Source organism: Musca autumnalis, unplaced genomic scaffold, assembly GCF_047663935.1.
Source record: "Musca autumnalis isolate F117 unplaced genomic scaffold, ASM4766393v1 scaffold_1, whole genome shotgun sequence".
Lineage (NCBI taxonomy): Eukaryota > Metazoa > Arthropoda > Insecta > Diptera > Muscidae > Musca > Musca autumnalis.
In genome coordinates, this window is record NW_027411644.1 from 70,914,908 (window position 1) to 70,932,899 (window position 17,992).

General features: G+C 39.8%; 1 protein-coding gene across 3 annotated transcripts in view; it reads left to right on the forward strand.

Moving 5' to 3' along the window:
• The window catches only part of LOC141400922 (A-type potassium channel modulatory protein KCNIP1), a 195,241-nt gene that overhangs the window by 167,783 nt on the left and 9,466 nt on the right, over positions 1 to 17,992 (forward strand). For all 3 annotated transcript variants that reach the window (XM_073980621.1, XM_073980630.1, XM_073980637.1), the window contains 3 exons: positions 15,781 to 15,850; positions 16,281 to 16,351; positions 16,475 to 16,669. In XM_073980621.1, coding sequence (XP_073836722.1) covers positions 15,781 to 15,850; positions 16,281 to 16,351; positions 16,475 to 16,669 — 336 coding nt within the window. The remainder of the gene's footprint in view (positions 1 to 15,780; positions 15,851 to 16,280; positions 16,352 to 16,474; positions 16,670 to 17,992) is intronic.

Sequence of the window (17,992 nt, forward strand, 5' to 3'; positions counted from 1 at the left end):
TTTGGAAAGGGTCTTTGGAAGCACCCTTTACTTTGGAAAGGGTCTTTGGAAGCACCCTTCACTTTGGAAATGGTCTGTGGAAGCACCCTTTACTTTGGAAAGGGTCTTTGGAAGCACCCTTTACTTTGGAAAGGGTCTTTGGAAGCACCCTTTACTTTGGAAAGGGTCTTTGGAAGCACCCTTTACTTTGGAAAGGGTCTCTGGAAGCACCCTTTACTTTGGAAAGGGTCTTTGGAAGCACCCTTTACTTTGGAAAGGGTCTTTGGAAGCACCCTTTACTTCGGAAAGGGTCTTTGGAAGCACCCTTTAGTTTGGAAAGGGTCTTTGAAAGCACCCATTACTTTGGAAAGGGTCTTTGGAAGCACCCTTTACTTTGGAAAGGGTCTTTGGAAGCACCCTTTACTTTGGAAAGGGTCTTAGGAAGCACCCTTTCTTCTGGAAAGGGTCATAGGAAGCACACTTTCTTCTGGAAAGGGTCATAGGAAGCACTCTTTCCTCTGGGACGGGTCATAGGAAGCACTCTTTCCTCTGGGAAGGGTCACAGGAAGCACCTTTTCCTCTGGAAAGGGTCATAGGAAGCACCCTTTCCTCTGGAAAGGGTGTTAGGAAGCACCCTTTCCTCAGGAAAGGGTCATAGGAAGCACCCTTTCCTCAGGAAAGGGTCATAGGAAGCACCCTTTCCTCTGGAAAGGGTGTTAGGAAGCACCCTTTCCTCTGGAAAGGGTCATAGGAAGCACCCTTTCCTCTGGAAAGCGTCATAGGAAGCACCCTTTCTTCTGGAATGGGTCACAGGAAACACCCTTTCCTCTGGAAAGGGTCATAGGAAGCACACTTTCCTCTGGAAAGGGTTATAGGAAGCACCCTTTCCTCTGGAAAGTGTCTTAGGAAGCACTCTTTCCTCTGGAAAGCGTCATAGGAAGCACCCCTTCCTCTGGAATGGGTCATAGGATGCACCCTTTTCTCTGGAAAGGGTCATAGGAAGCACCCTTTCCTCAGGAAAGGGTCATAGGAAGCACCCTTTCCTCAGGAAAGGGTCATAGGAAGCACCCTTTCCTCTGGAAAGGGTCATAGGAAGCACCCTTCCCTTTGTAAAGGGTGTTATGATGCACCCTTTCATTTGTATAGGGTGTTCATTTGTATAGGGTCCTTTGTGCAGGGTCTTAGGAAACACCCTTTCTTTTCTAAAGGTTCTTACGAAGCTTTGGAAAGGGTCCACAGAAGCAACCTTTCCTTTGGACAGGGTCATAGGAAGCACCTTTCCTTTATGGAGGGTCTTAGGAAGCACCCTTTCTTTTCTAAAGGTTCATACGAAGCTTTGGAAAGGGTCTACAGAAGCAACCTTTCCTTTGGAAAGGGTCTTAGGAAGCACCTTTTCTCTGGAAAGGGTCTTACGAAGCACCCTTTCTTTTCTAAAGGTTCATACGAAGCTTTGGAAAGGGTCTACAGAAGCAACCTTTCCTTTGGAAAGGGTCTACAGAAGCAACCTTTCCTTTGGAAAGGGTCTACAGAAGCAACCTTTCCTTTGGAAAGGGTCTACAGAAGCAACCTTTCCTTTGGAAAGGGTCTTAGGAAGCACCTTTTCTCTGGAAAGGGTCTTACGAAGCACCCTTTCTTTTCTAAAGGTTCATACGAAGCTTTGGAAAGGGTCTACAGAAGCAACCTTTCCTTTGGAAAGGGTCTTAGGAAGCACCTTTCCTTTGGAAAGGGTCTTAGGAAGCACCTTTCCTTTGGAAAGGGTCTTAGGAAGCACCCTTTCCTTTGGAAAGGGTCTTAGGAAGCACCCTTTTCTCTGGAAATGGTTTTAAGAAGCACCCTTTCCTTTGTAAAAGGGTTTAGGAAGCACCCTTTCCTGTGTAAAGGGTGTTAGGAAGCACTCTTTCCTGTGTAAAGGGTGTTAGGAAGCACCCTTCCCTTTGTAAAGGGTGTTAGGAAGCACCCTTCCCTTTGTAAAGGGTGTTATGATGCTCCCTTTCATTTGTATAGGGTGTTAGGAAGCACCGTTTCCTTTGTGCAGGGTCTTAGGAAGCACCCTATCTTTTCTAAAGGTTCATACGAAGCTTTGGAAAGGGTCTACAGAAGCAACCTTTCCTTTGGAAAGGGTCTTAGGAAGCAATCTTTCCTTTGGAAAGGGTCTTAGGAAGCAATCTTTCCTTTGGAAATGGTCTTAGGAAGCAATCTTTCCTTTGAAAAGGGTCTTATGAAGCACCCTTTTCTCTGGAAAGGGTCTTACGAAGCACCCTTTCCTTTGGAAAGGGTCTTAGGAAGCACCATTTTCTCTGGAAAGGGTCTTACGAAGCACCCTTTCCTTTGTAAAGGGTGTTAGGAAGCACGCTTTTCTCTGGAAAGGGTCTTAAGAAGCACCTTTTCCTTTGTTCAAGGTTTTAGGAAGCACCCTTTCCTATGTAAAGGGTGTTAGGAAGCACCCTTTCCTGTGTAAAGGGTGTTAGGTAGCACCCTTTCCTTTGAAAAGGGTGTTAGGAAGCACCTTTTCCCTTGTAAATGGTGTTATAAAGCACGTTTCCTTTGTGAAGGGTCTTAGGAAGCACCCTGTCTTTTCTAAAGGTTTTTTCGAAGCTTTGAAAAGGGTTTACAGAAGCATCCCTTCCTTTGGAAAGGGTCTTAGGAAGCACTCTTTCCGTTGTGAAGGGTCTTACAAAGCACACTTACCTCTGGAAATGGTCTACAGAAGCCAATGTTTGTGGATTTTAAAGTGCATTTCTGGACAATGGTTGGTTATTTGGGGATTTTTAGAGGCCATCTTCAGGTCACTGTTTGGGGATTTTTTGAGTCCATTTTTAGACCATTGCTTGTGTATTTTTATAGACCATTCTCAGGCTAATATTTCGAAATTTTTAAAGTCCGTCTTCATGCCATGTTCAGGCAATTTTTTGGGAATTTTAAAAGATCATCTTCAGGCCACTGCTTGCCTATTTTTAATTACCCTCCTCAGGCCAATAGTCTTGGAGTTTTAAAGACCATCCTGAGGCCAGTACTCGCGTATTTTTGAAAACAATCTTCAGCCCAACATTTGGAGATTCATACGTTTTAAAATTATATCGCTCCCTAATCTTTGGCTTGATACTGTCTTACCACCACAATAATCTACCAATCGAATTGAAATTCAAAGCTCTTCTGTTTTGTAATACCTTCACTTGCGCATACATTTGATTCATGTACGTGCATGCAGGAATAGTATTTGCATACCAACACTTAGCTGTCGCTGCTGCAGCTTGTGTTCGATATGCATATGCATGTCATGTCGCATAAATCGAAAGAAAAGAAATAAAAAGGACGATATGCGATATGTGAAAAGTTTCAAAATGAACACAAATACTCACATACATATGCACAGACACAAATAATCGCAAAAAAAGGAACAATTGTCAAAACTACTTGAATAAGTAAATGAAAACAATTGAAATTGTAGAAAAGTTTTTCTTGACATTTCTATGCGGAGCAGAAGAGTACCACCATGTCAAGGCAGTCAAATGTGACGAATTGCAAAAAAAAAAAAAAAAAAGAATAAAAACCCAACAAATGTTATAAGGAGGCGAGAAGGGTGGTGTTATGAGAGGGCGGAAAAATTATAAACAGATTAACCACAAATAGGTGAATTTTCTATCTCATAAAGTGTGTCGTAGAAACTATCAATGTTGATATTGATTAGAGGCATTATTCAAATTTAATTTAATTTAATTATACCCTCAGGCTTAAGGCTAGCGAGGGTATATAAACTTTGATACGATGAAAATGCGTGTCATCGAACAAATGTTTTTGGACCCCTAGTATGTTTGAAGGAAATCCGTTTCAAACTATTTTGGAGTAGATTTAGCCATGTCCGTCCGTCTGTCTTCCTGGCTGGCTGAGGAGCACGATAACTCTCGACGAATGTATCAACCGATTTGTTTCAAAATTTGGTTTTCATAGAACTTTGCCCGAACTTAGATTAACTTTGAAGATGAACCATATCATTCCATTCCCTTTGGTATATCCCCCATAAAAGCTGAATTTTTTTGGCTCAAATGATGCGCATGACAACTCTCTTGTGAATCAACCGATTTGGTCACAAACTTTGTGTCTCGTAATGTTTCCTCTTTACATATGTATATCTGCTTCGAATATGTACTATATCGGTCCCCTCCTTCGAGTAGCTACCTCACGAAAGTTAAATATTTTCGCTTACGTGGAGTTTAATGACACTTCGAGGATAGTTTTGAAATTATTAAGGAAGGTATTTTCGTTTCGTTGTTTTGTTTTTGGTTGCTCTAAATACTTCTAAAAAATTATAGGTTGACCAAATAAAACAAGTAAGAAAGTATCAGTCGGCTGTGCTGACGGAAGTATACCCTCACCCTATGACCAAAAAAGAATCAAACACAATAATTAAGCAGTATAAAAATATATTAATTTTGTATAACGAGCTTGCTTCAAAATACGTGAAACCCATACGTAAACCCATATACAAAAATATATACAAGGATTTGTGACATGGGCGTAGCCAGGAATGCTTTTTTTTTTTTGGTCGGGGAAAAAATCATCGAAAGACTCTGGCTACCTGGTTTATGATTTCGCCAGGTGTGCGAGACTTTAACACGCTAAAATAACCCCTTTACTCTGATCCACCATCCCTGCGGTACCGCCGTACAGGCATTTCGTCGCAGGGGGGAATGTTCTATAGAACACTTCTATTTGTTATTCTTCTTCGAATATCGTCTTGCCTCCGTAATTCCAATATTATTGTCTTTACGTACTAACATACATACTCCCAATTGCTTAGAGACGTCATCATAATTTCGATTATGTTTTCTACACATATCTCACTACCAACTTGCCGCTCTAAATTTGTCCTCTCTTCACTGAATCGCGGGCACAGAAAAAAACGTGGTATGGGTCTTCTACATGTTCTACGCAGCAGGGACAATCAGGGGAGCAGTCAAGTCCAAAACGGTATAAATAGGGCCTGAAACAGCCAAGTCCGGAGAGAAATTGGGTGAGATAGAAGTTTAGATCTCCATGTCGCCTGTTTGACCATGTGTCCACATTTCTTATCAGAGAATACGTCCATCTGCCTTTTGTAGATGCTGACCACCTACTTTGCCATTCGGTAATGCTACGTCTTCTTGCGACGTCAGATTCATTATCTGTTTCCAGTGAGCTTCTTGAATTGTATACATATTCTGATTCTCTTGCAAGAATATCTATGGGAATCATAGCTGCGATAACATAGGCTGCATCGTCAGAAACAGTCCTATATGCACAGCATAGACGTAATGCTGCCAGTCTGTATACTGTACCAATCTTTTCGTTAAAAGTGGCACACCTCAAGGATTTCGCCCATATTGTTACTGCATAAAGAATAATATTTTTGGTAACTCCTGCCAGAATTTTTCTCTTTAAGTATCTCGGACCTCTTGTGTTTGGCATTATACGGCACAGCGCTTTACAAGTGTTTCCGGCTTTCGCCTTTACGTAATTCAAATGCTCCTTAAAAGATAGACGATTGTCTATAATAACGCCGAGGTATTTCAGGCTTTCCGCTGTTGTGATTGTACATTCTCCGATTTGAATATTTATCCTTTCTACAGTTCTGCGGCTTGTAATTAAGACAGCTTCCGTTTTTTAATCGGCTAATGCTAGGCCTTGTGAACACAGCCACGATTTAACCAAATGTATGCTGACTTCTGAGACATTTTTTGCTTCTTCGGTTGTTTTTGCAACTATAACTAGCGTAATATCATCTGCAAATCCTATAATATTTGCTTTCTCTGGGAGTTTTAGCTTTAAGACACCATCATACATCACGTTCCACAGAAGAGGTCCAAGAACAGATCCTTGTGGTACTCCTCCTGATATTTGGTATTCTTTTATACCCTCCTCAGTTTGGTATATTAGTATTCTGTTGCGGAAGTAGTCCGGAGTATAGCCACAAGATATGCCGGGACGTTTAACCGTCTCAGAGCGTTTAGAATATTCTCCCAGTTAGCTGTGTTAAAGGCATTTTTAACATCTAGTGTTATGACAACACAATACTCTTTTTTCCAGCTTTGGCCATTTATTGCTTCCCTTGCGATATCTGTTGCCATTTTTATTGCATCGATCGTAGATCTTTTTTTTCTGAAACCAAATTGGCTTTCAGATAAGCCCTTTGCACGTTCTATGTACTCTTCAAGTTTGTCGCGGATAATGCTCTCAAGGAGTTTTCCGCATGTATCTATCATACATAGCGGGCGGTATGATGAAGGATTTTCCAAGGGCTTGCCGTTTTTGGGCAATAGACTAGTCTTTGCCTTTTCCATAACGATGGGAAGGATCCATATTCTAAGCAGGAGTTCAGTAATTTAAGCATTTGTTCTCCACAGCAACTTATAATCTCTTTTAGAACGTAGTTGGGAATTCCATCGAGACCAGGCGCTTTAGAGTCATCGAATTTAGAGACGGCAATATTTATCTCCGCTGGTGTAACCGGGGGGTAAGCAAAATGTCCCCCAGGGTCAAAAGTTGCCCATGATGTTACAGCTTGGTAAGGAAAAAGGTGATTCACAATGTTATCTAATGTTTTAGTATCCGTAGGTGTACTTGAGCCGAAGCATTTCAGTTTCTTAGCACAATCTTGTACGCGAGTCCAAACGGCTGGGATTCTACATCATCGCAAATAGCGAGAAAACACGATCTTTTGCTTGCATGAATGGCTTTTTGGAGGGCTTTCTTCTTCATCTTGAGAACCTGTCTATACGCTTCATTGTCTTCTCTATCACGAGTTCTTACAAAACGTCTTCTAGCACGAAGACACTCTTTACGTAGTTCAACTATTTCAGCGTTGCACCAATATACTGGGGCTTTGTTGACACCCCGCTTCCTTTTTTGCATCGATGCGTTGCATGCTTGTGTTGCTCGAAGAATAAGCTCTTCCGCCATATTTTCGGGGGTTCCCAGCAGTTCTGTGTCTTCCATACATAGCGCAAATATGTCTTTATGAAATGAACCTTTTTCCAACCAGATATTTCAGGCGTTCGAACCGATCTGCTTACTGTTGTCGCGTCCTTACGATTAATGATTATAGCCTGATGATCACTATAAGTGAACTTATCACTGATTTGCCAGTTAAACTGATTAAAGATGTTAGTACTGACAAACACAATGTCGATTATGGAACTCCCACCATTTCGACTGAATGTTGGACTACTCCCTGAATTCAAAATTTCCACATCTAATTGGGCAAAGGATTCTAACAATATTCGGCCCCTTTCATTTGTTCTAGGGCAACCCCACTCTGTGGCCCAGGTATTAAATTCGCCCGCTATCAAAATTAACCCTCTGGATGCGGCATCATTTGTTAAATCAGTTATAATTCTTCTGTAATCTTCAATATCATATCTTGGTGGTATGTAGCAACTGTAGACTGTTAATCCGGCGAAAGTAGCGCGGACAAAACCAGTTGCAGAATTCAAAGCATTTTGTATTGGTTTGTTTAAGGACCAGATCGAGGTTGTGCCGGACTTATCACATAACCAATTTGCTGAGCTTATGTTCTTGTAGGGCTCGCTGATAATTGCTAGATCGACCTCTAGTTCAGGTTTCAGCTGACCCTCCCTAGCTATTCCTGGCTACGCCCATGATTTGTGGTCTAAAAATCCCACCGAAATGGCTGAAATGTGGTATTAAGTCTTCGTTAGGGGTTCGAAGCTTTACACCTGAAATTTGTCCGCATGGGTCCACGTCTTCATATAGCCCCCATAGAACGGTACCTCCCGATTTCCAATCTTTTAAAGGTTGTGGCCTCAACATCAAACTTAAATGGCTGACATTTTGTATAAAGTCTTCGTTGGGAGTATAAAACTTTCCACCTGAAATTTGTCAGTATAGGTCCACGTCTTTATATAGCTCCCATAGAACGGTACCTTCCGATTTTCGATATTTTGAAAATTGTAGCCTCAACATCCCACCGAAATGACTGAAATTTGGTATTTAGTCTTCGTTGGCGATATAAAACTTTCCATCTGAAATTTCTCGGTATAGGTTCACGTCTTCCATATAGCCCCCATAGAACGGTACCTCCGGATTTCTAGTATTTTGAAGGTTGTGGCCTCAATATCCCTCCCAAATGGCTGAAATTTGGTATTAAGTCTTTCTTGCGAGTATAAAACTTTCCATCTGAAATTTGTCGGTATAGGTCCACGTCTTCATATAGCCCGCATAGAACGGTACCTCCGGATTTCTGGTATTTAGAAGGTTGTGGCCTCAATATCCCTCCCAAATGGCTGAAATTTGGTATTAACAGCCTGTCTGTCTGAATGTCGAAAGAAGAATGTATGCGAAAGAAACACGTCCAAACTCTTGTGTGTTTTTCAAATTTGTTTTTTGTTTTGAAGGTAAGGTAAAATTATTTCGAAAACTAAAGTTCGGGCGTGTTTCATTCGCACACATTCTTCTTTCGACATACAGAAACTGGCTGTAAGTCTTCCTTGGGGGTAAACAACTGTCCACCTAAAATTTGTTGGTTTAGGTCAGGCCTGCATATAGCTCCCGGTGAGCGTTGAACACACAACCCTCTGATTTGTAGTCGGACACACACGCTCTGTGCCACCGTACTCATAACTTAGTGAGGAGTAATATAAGTAGTTATTTTTGTTTACATTACTTTGTAATGGGTTACATAATGACTAACAGATCCGAATTTTTGCTGTGTAGGTATGGTAATGTCGGGCTATACCAAGTAATTGAAATTCACCAACAAACTTCTGATTCAGAAAGAACACGAAATATTAAATTACTTTAAATTAAGTTTAGAAGAAATTTTTGAAAATGTTGAGAGTTATCCTGCACACTATTCATTTTAATATGTGCAGGGAGGAGGGTTTCTGAGGCTTTTGGGCCATTATCTCAGGAAGTATGGACTTACAAAAAAAAAAAAACAAAATGTGCAGTTGTAATAGGGATCGTGAAAAACACCTTCTGCAAAAATTTTCAAATAGATCCGATACTAGTCCTCAAACTGCACTTTTCACACATTTTGTGCGGGATGTACCCTAAAGGAGGGACCGATATAGTCGATATTCCAACCTGATACATGAATGAATGAAGTAATACGATGTGCAAAAATTGGCCCAATCAGAAAGTCCCTGCAAGAGTTATCGTGTGGATTTTTCATTTTACTTGGAACCATCCGGGTTTCTTGGAATATCTCAGGAAGTATGGATTTGCGCAAGAAAAAAATTGTACCGTACCGTAAAGGGAAAATGTTTTGAAAATTTTTCAGAAAGATCCGAGAGGACCTCTTAAACTTCACTTTATCCGAATTTTGTGTGAGAGGTACCCGAAGGAGTGTACCGAAATAGTCTATATTCGAACCCGATCTATATCTGGAAGGAATAATACGATGTGCAAAGTTTGGACCAAATCGATTGCTCCCTTCGAGAGTTATCGTTCACACAATTTTAGAGAAAATTGTTGAACTTTTGTGGGGGAGGTACCCGAAGGAGTGGATCGATATGGACCATATTTGAACTTAAACTATATTTTGACAAAATATTACGATACCCAAAATTGGGTTCGTATCGGTTGATCCGTTCGTATGGTCTGTCAAAGGGTATAATGACTGTTGGGTACGAAAGGAATGACTGAAAGTGGCCCAACTTTTTTATTATTTCTATATTTCTCTCAAACTTGATTTTTTTGAAATTTTCATCGAAGGTAGTCCTTGTAATTCTGATTAAAACGATATATTTTTTCGCGGGTATGTCAATGCTTCCACACATAATGGTTCAAATGTTCGAAAAAGTCCCAAAGAATGACGGGTTGCCACGATAACTATGGAAAGGTATAATTCTCAGAGTTAAGTCGGTCCCGCCCTTAATTTACCTCCTCCGCACAGTGGTTCAGAAATCTAATTTCCTAGCCAAAACCCTCATTTTTTGTTGTCACCGATTGTTAATTTCTATATAGGATTCGATTATAAACAAATTGAAACTAAGGAAGCCAAAAAATTAGGTAAAAATATTGGAAGGGGTGGGCGTGCCGCGCTCCTTAAAAACGAAAAATGTTTCCCAATTTTGGGAAATACGTAATTTTGCAAATTTCTGGAGAACGAAACAGCTACTTCTCAGAAACTATAACAGATATTGTGTTCATTGTTTTTTTGTTACGTAGGTAGGGTTTACACGAACAAAATACCGTAGCGTTTACACGAAGTGAGCTATTTTATTTTTGCTCAGGTACAAAATTTTAGTGAAATTCCAAGTTTAGTGGACTAGAACTTTTAGGGAACAGCTTGGAACAAAATTCCCTTTCCACAGAATGATGCCCGAGAGTGTCCTCTTTCAGTCCATATATAGTTTTGTTCCCGACCGGTACCGTCCGTTTAACACTTTTTTAAATTTTTTGAAATTAATTGGGTAAAAATGTGTGTTTTTTCATATAAATTATAGCTTTTTGACACAAATGAAAATTATGAAAATATCTCTATCCGTTCAAAAGTTACGGAGTTTTTACCAGGAAAAAACGATTCTGAACCACTGTGTTCCGGTAATGTTGAGTACTTTTTATTTTTGCTACGAGGAACTGTTTCAAACACTCCTCGCAATAACTTGTTTACGAAGCCTTTGTGGCCACTGTTACAACGCTAGCATTTTATTCTTTACAAATCTCTTGATAACGGTCCGTCTTCTTCTTCACTTTCGCTTAACTCCCTGAGGAGCATAGGGCCTCAAGAAGTTTCTGAAACACTGTCTGAACTTGAAGTGCTCTCTTCCAGACAAGTGGAGCTTGCGCAGTTATGGGAGGATTTGGCATAAGCCTCTGACCTCCTTGGAGATTAAAATTTCTTTCCGTTCTTTCTTTCATGTGTTTGGTGACAACATTTGTGAGGATTTCTTCTTTGCTTGGAAGAGCTTAAACTTCTTTAAAGCCTGTGGGCCCCACCGTTGTCCTATATGGGCTCATCCGCTGCCATCCCTACTGCCGTATCCGCCATAAAAACGCAGATATCTGCAGACCCTATTCCCCAAGTACTTCGAGTTTGCTCTTACAGATATATTGGTAGCGCTGCAGGTATTTCTTCCATGTAGCGAGTTAGGGTTATACAAGAGTTATATCGTCAAAGCCTCGTTTGTGCGATCAGAAGACACCAAGTCCCAAGTAGACTAGTTAGACTGTTTTTGACTGGTTCTGTTAGGGCAACAGTGGACCTGTTTATGATACCTACCCCAGCATATTAAAATATACGCTGCATTATTCTATAGGATACTTTGCTATAACAAGTATGCTATATGGGACGCTTCATTATAAAAATAATGCTCCCTTTGTTGTAGAAAGGATGTTCTATAGAATAATTTGTTATGCCAAGGATTGTCTATGGACTCTTTGTTATACTGAGGAAGCCCTGAATGATATTTTGAACACCAAAAATGACCTATGGGAACCTTTGTTGTACTAAGGCCTATAGTACCCTTTGTTATATCTAAAGGACCCCTTATTGTACATAGGTTTTCCTATATGACTCTTTGTTGCTCTATAGAACCCTTTCATACACCACAGATGTTCTATAGGAACATTTGATATACTAAGGCCTCTTTGTTATATCAAGGAAGTCCTGAAGGCCCCTTTGGATGCTCTATAGGACACTTTGATATACCAAGGATGTTATACAGGACCATTTGTTATACCAAGAATGCAATAAATGTCCCTCTATTTGCCTTATTATTCAATGGGTATCCTATAGGACCATTTGTTATATCAAAAATGCTTTATAGGACCCTTCCATATACCAAGAATACCATTTAGGACCCTTTGTTATACCTTTGTTATGCCAAGGATGCCCTAAAGGACCCTTTGTTATACCAAGGAGCCCCTAGTTATACCAAGGATGTCCTAAAGGACCCTTTGTTATATATAAAATGGCCTTTAGGACAATTTGTTATACAAAGGATACCCTACAGGACAATCTGTTATCACAAGGATACACTCTAGGGTCCTATGTTATACCAAGGGATTTTTGTTATCACAAGGATTTTCTATAGGAATCATTGTTAAAAACAAGTAAAAAAGTATCAGTCAGCTTTGCTGACAGAGATATACCCTCAGCCTGTGTATATTGAAACAATGTTTTCCCAAAAACGTATGTATTTAGGGGGTTTAAAAATGTTGGATGTTTGAACCGACAAAAATGTTGATTAGGATTAAAGATCAAAACTTTTGCGGAGCAGATACTTAAAGGAATGGATCGACATTGACCGTTATGGAAGTGGATCTCCAGCCACAACATATGGTGTCATAGGGGGTTTTTACACTCTTCGGGCTGTTTGCTCAAGAAGTATGGACTTGCCCCTAAAAAACATTTAATATCGTAATTGAGGCAGCGAATGCAAGTTGCTTTAACAAAAATCAAAGTTAGTCGATATTAGGTCTTAAAGTGAACTTATCCAAAATTTTGTGTGGGAGGTACCGGATGGAGTGGACAAGAATAGTCCATATTTGAACCTGATCTATATCTGGTAGATATATTAAGATGTGTAAAGTATGGACCAATTCGGCCACTCCCTTCAAGAGTTACCGTACGAACAATTTTTCCGAACATTTTTGAACTTTTTGTGGGGAGGTACCTGAAGGAGTGGACCGATGTGGCTTATCTTCGAACTTAAACTATGTTTGGACAAAATATTACTAAGGCCAAATTTTGGATCGAATCGGCAAATCCGTTCGAGAGTTATCTGGCGCTCCAACCACCTCACACGGTGTCATAGGGGTTTTTTGCTACTTTCAGGCGATTTTCTCAGGAAGTATGGACTTGCCCCTGATGAAAGTTGAACCGTCGTATGGGGGGCAGTGAATACAAGTTGCTAAAATAAAAATCAAAGCAATTCGAGAGATGGCCCTAATCTGAACATTTCCGAAATTTTGTGTGGGAGGTACCCGAAGGAGTGGACCGATTGAGTCCTTATTGGAACCTCATCTAAGTCTGGTAGACATTTCACGAATTGCAAATTATGGACCGAATCGGTTACTTCCTTCAAGAGTTATCGTACGTACAAATTTTCCGAACATTTTCGAACTTTTGTGGGGGAGGTACCGGAAGGAGTGGACCGATATAGCCCATCTTCGAACTTAAACTAAGTTTGGGCAAAATATTACGAAAGCCAAAATTTGAACCGAATCGGTTCATCCGTTCGTGCGCTCCAGCCAGCCAGACAGACAGAGGGACGGACATTGCTCAATCGACTCCAAATTGTCTGAAACACATTTCGTCCAAACATACTTGGGGTTTAAAACCATTATTTCGATGAGGCACATTTTGCCCGTATGAAAGTGTATATACCCTCGTTTGCATAAATGCTGAGGGTATAAAAAATCTCACAAATAATGGCCTTCGCCCCTAAAAAGGCAAAAACTTAAAAATATAACTAACTGTAATTTGACATTTGAGGTTCTCAAGGGCCACGAAATTTCTCCACTAAAAATCGTCAATATAGGTCCATGTTTTGGTATATCCCCCATATAACGGTGCCTCCCGATTTTCGATACTTTGAGGATTTTAGTTACAATTTTTTACCGAACTATCTGTAATTTGACATTTAATGTTCTCAGTGGTAACGTAACTTCTCCACAAAAAAATCGTCAATATAGGTCCATGTTTTGGTATAGCCCTTATAACGGTGCCTCCCGTGTTTCGGTATTTTGAGAATTTTAGCTACAATTTTTAACCGAATTAGCTGTAATTTGACATTTGAAGTTCTCAGTGGTCACGAAACTTTTCCACAAAAATAGTCAACAGAGGTCCATGTTTTGGTACAGCCCACATATAACGGTACCTCCCGATTTTCGGTATTTTGAGAATTTTAGCTGCAATTTTTAACAGAACTAACTGTAATTTGACATTTGAAGTTCTCAATGATCACGAAACTTCTCCACCAAAAATCGTCAATATAGGTCCATGTTTTGGTATAGCCCCCACCATAGCGATACCTTCAGATTTTCGGTATTTTGAGGATTCTAGCTATAATTTTCAACCGAACTAGCTGTAATTTGGCATTTGAGGTTCTCAAGGGCCACGAAACTTCTCCACTAAAATCGTCAATATAGGTCCATATTTTGGTATAGCACCCATATAACGGTACCTCCCGATTTTCGGTATTTTTGAGAATTTTAGTTAAAACATTAAACCGAACTAGCTGTAATTTGACATTTGAGGTTCTCAAAGACCACGAAACTTCTTCACCAAAAATCGTCAATATAGATCCATGTTTTGGTATAGCACTCATATAAGGGTACATCCCGATTTTCGGTACTTTGAGGATTTTTCACGAAACTTCTCCACCAAATGTAATATGAAATTTGAGGTTCTCAGTCGTAACGAACTTCCTCCTGCAGTTACAGAACTGTTCCCCCCAAAAGTGTGAAGATAGGTCCACACTTTGATATAGCCCCATAGGTGGTACATTTCATCTGATTGCAAACATTTCTTAGATTAGATTAGATAATTTAGGCATTTGTGGTACCCGTGGTCGAACATTTTTTGCACCTAAAATTGCCGACAGGAAAGGAAACTAATTATTCCATTTTAATTAAGAATATTTTATGGTGGAGGGTATAATAAGTACGGCCCGGCCGAACTTAATGACTTTTTGCTTCTATTACGCTAATCGCCTTTTTATGCTAAGGATTCTCTTGACGACACATTGGTATACAAAGGATGCGCTGTAACATTATTTGTTATATGAAGGATGCCCCAAAAGGCCTTATAGTAAACAAATGGTACTCTAAAGGACCCTTTATTGAACAAAGGATGCCCTAAATGACCCTTTATTATACAATGGTATTCTATAGGACCACTTGTTATAACAAAAATGCTCTGTAGAAACCTTTGGTATACCAAGAATAACCTTATATAAATAATTCCCTATATGACCCTTTGTTATAACAAGCATGCCCTAAAGGACCCTTTTTTATACAACGCATATCCTATAAGACCCTCTTTATACCAAGGATGCCCTTTGACAAATACCCATTGTTGTTGTAATAAAAAACCAAAATTGCATTTGAAAGAAGAAAACTTCGATGACAGAGAAGCAACTTCACAACCGATATGTCTGATAAGCCGCTCTACCTACGGCGAAACATACATGTCACATAGTGGTGGTTGTGTGGGTTCGAATCTTCGGCTTTCCTTTTTCACTTGCAAAAATAAATGGTCATTACGCTCGATTCCAACGAGAAACTAATCAAAAATGCATCACGTTGTAACTCTAGAGTTCCACTCATGACAAACTTCTCTGCCTGGGTTTTTGATATACCAATCGCCCCCTCCCCCTTTCTATTTCAATTTCGTTTTACAGTTTTATTGGTCTCTTAGCTCACAACAAAACATGTCATCAAAAGTTTTTCGTTGTAACCCTTTTCAATTTCTCATACAACATGCAGACCTTTCACCTTCCCAACCTCACATTTGACCTCCTTAGTTGACTCAATGGCAGGATGGCTGGCTGGTTGCCTGGCTTGCCGTCTACCGTCCGTGTGATTATTATTTAATATGCTAAAGTTAAATACGTTAGGAAAACTTTAATGCATTTTTAGTGTTTCTCGGTTCGGTTCGGTTGTGTTGTGTTATGTCTTGTCTTGTTTGATTTCTCACGTTATATTTCCTCGCGTTCTTTCCGGTGTGGCATTTAGCCGCTTAACCTTTGACTTAGTAGACGATGGTGCCCAACAACATTTAAACAACAACACAACACACTACTATTCCTCTCTCTCTCACTCACTCCTAATTCGATTTCTATCTTTCTATTTCAGGAATGTCCTGAAGGTGTGGTACACGAAGACTGTTTCAAGGATATTTATGCAAAATTTTTTCCACATGGCAGTAAGTAAATCATCACCGAACAAAATAAAAAAAAAACGAAAGAAATATTAAAATGTATGACAATTTTATGGCTCTTTGCTCTTTTAGCCTTTTGTGGAAAGGACAAAAAGCGATTTGAACGATTTTTGCCAAAAGGAAAATGTGTCTCCCACTTGGAGCTACTTTTTATCTTTGTTTCTTTTGGCAATAGCTCTTTTTTTTTGGCAGGCTGTTGGCATTTTGAAGAACATCATCATTTTCATTGAGCCCCAACAGCCAGTCAAGTTGTAGTTCATGCTTTATCTCATTTTCAACATGTACAATATTTTTTCTATCTTGTTAATGGATTTTCTTTTTGTAATTTTCTTCTTTTTTCTCTTTGCAATACACCACCCACATCCACTTCCATCATGGCCATGTGTCTGGTTTACCACCCAAAAATATTTTATAGATTCAAGTTTATACGCTCATTATGTGTTCAAAGCATTCGATGTTAACTGCAATGGTGCCATAAGTTTTCGGGTAATATACAACAACCACAACAACAATATTTCACACATTGTTGTTGTTGTTTTTTCTTGCTTTCATTTATAATGCATAATTTTCTTGACATAAATTGTTTGTAATTTTTCTCTGCTTGTGCAGGATTTATTGGTTACGCTATCCACATTATTGAGGGGATCCGTTTATGAACGTCTACGCTGGACATTTAAGCTGTACGACTTAAATGGTGATGGACGCATCAGTCGTTCGGAATTAAGTGAAATTATTATGGCCATACACGAGCTGATGGGCCGGAGAGCGCATCAACCAGAAGATGACCGTAAAGCAAGAGATCAGGTGAGTGCAAACAACAACAAAAACCTTAGAATAATTTTATTTGGCGAAACCAAGGAAACTTTATGCCCTATAGGGACCTTTGATATACCAAGGATGGTCTATGTGATCCTTTCTTATATCACGGATGCTTTATAGGACCCCCTGTTATACAAAGTACGGTCTATAGGATACTTTTTTATACCAAGGCTGTCCTATAGGACCTTTTCTTACATCAATTGTGACCTACCGGACCCATTCTTATACCAAGAATGCTCTGAAGGAGCCTTTGTTATACACACGACGCCCTACAGGACTCCTTCTTATACAATGGATGCCCTAGAGGAACCTTTATCATACCAAGGATAAACAAGGAAGCAACATAGGGCACTTTGTTATACCAAGTATGACATATAGGATACTCTGTTATAAAAAGATGGCCTAAAAACCCTTTGTTATACCAAGGATCCTCTGAAGGACCCTTTGTTATACTCAAGATGCCCTAAAGGACTCATTTTTATGTATATAAATAAAGCCCTATAAGAATCATTGTTATAGCAAGGATGCTCTACTGGAACTCTTGCTATAACAAGGATGCCCAATAGGACCCTTTGTTATACCAAAGATACCTATAGGTTCCCTTGTTTTACCAAGAATGCCTCTCAGGGTCCCCTTTTATACCATATAGGATCCCTTGTTGCACTAAGGATGTCCTACAGGACCTGTTGGTTATACCAAAAATGCCCTAAAGGGCCTTTTGTTATCCGAAAGGACTCTTTCTTATACCAAAGATGCTCTACAGGACCCTTGTTGCACTAAGGATGTCCTACAGGAACTGTTGCTATAACAAGGATGCTTTATAATACCTCTTTTTACACCAGGGTGCCTTATAAGACCCTTTGTTATACCAAGGACTGAAAGTATGTCCGCCTTATAAGACCCTTTTTTATACCAAGGATGTCCTCTGAAGGACCCTTTGTTATACCAAAGATACCTATAGGTTCCTTTGTTCTACCAAGAATGCCTCTCAGGGTCCCCTTTTATACCATATAGGATCCCTTGTTGCACTAAGGATGTCCTACAGGACCTGTTGGTTATACCAAGAATGCCCTAAAGGGTCTTTTGTTATCCGAAAGGACTCTTTCTTATACCAAAGATGCTCTACAGGACCCTTGTTGTACCAAGGTGACCTACAGGAACTGTTGCTATAACAAGGATGCTTTATAGGACCTCTTTTTACACCAGGGTGCCTTATAAGACCCTTTGTTATACCAAGGACTGAAAGTATGTCCGCCTTATAAGACCCTTTTTTATACCAAGGATGTCCTCTGAAGGACCCTTTGTTAT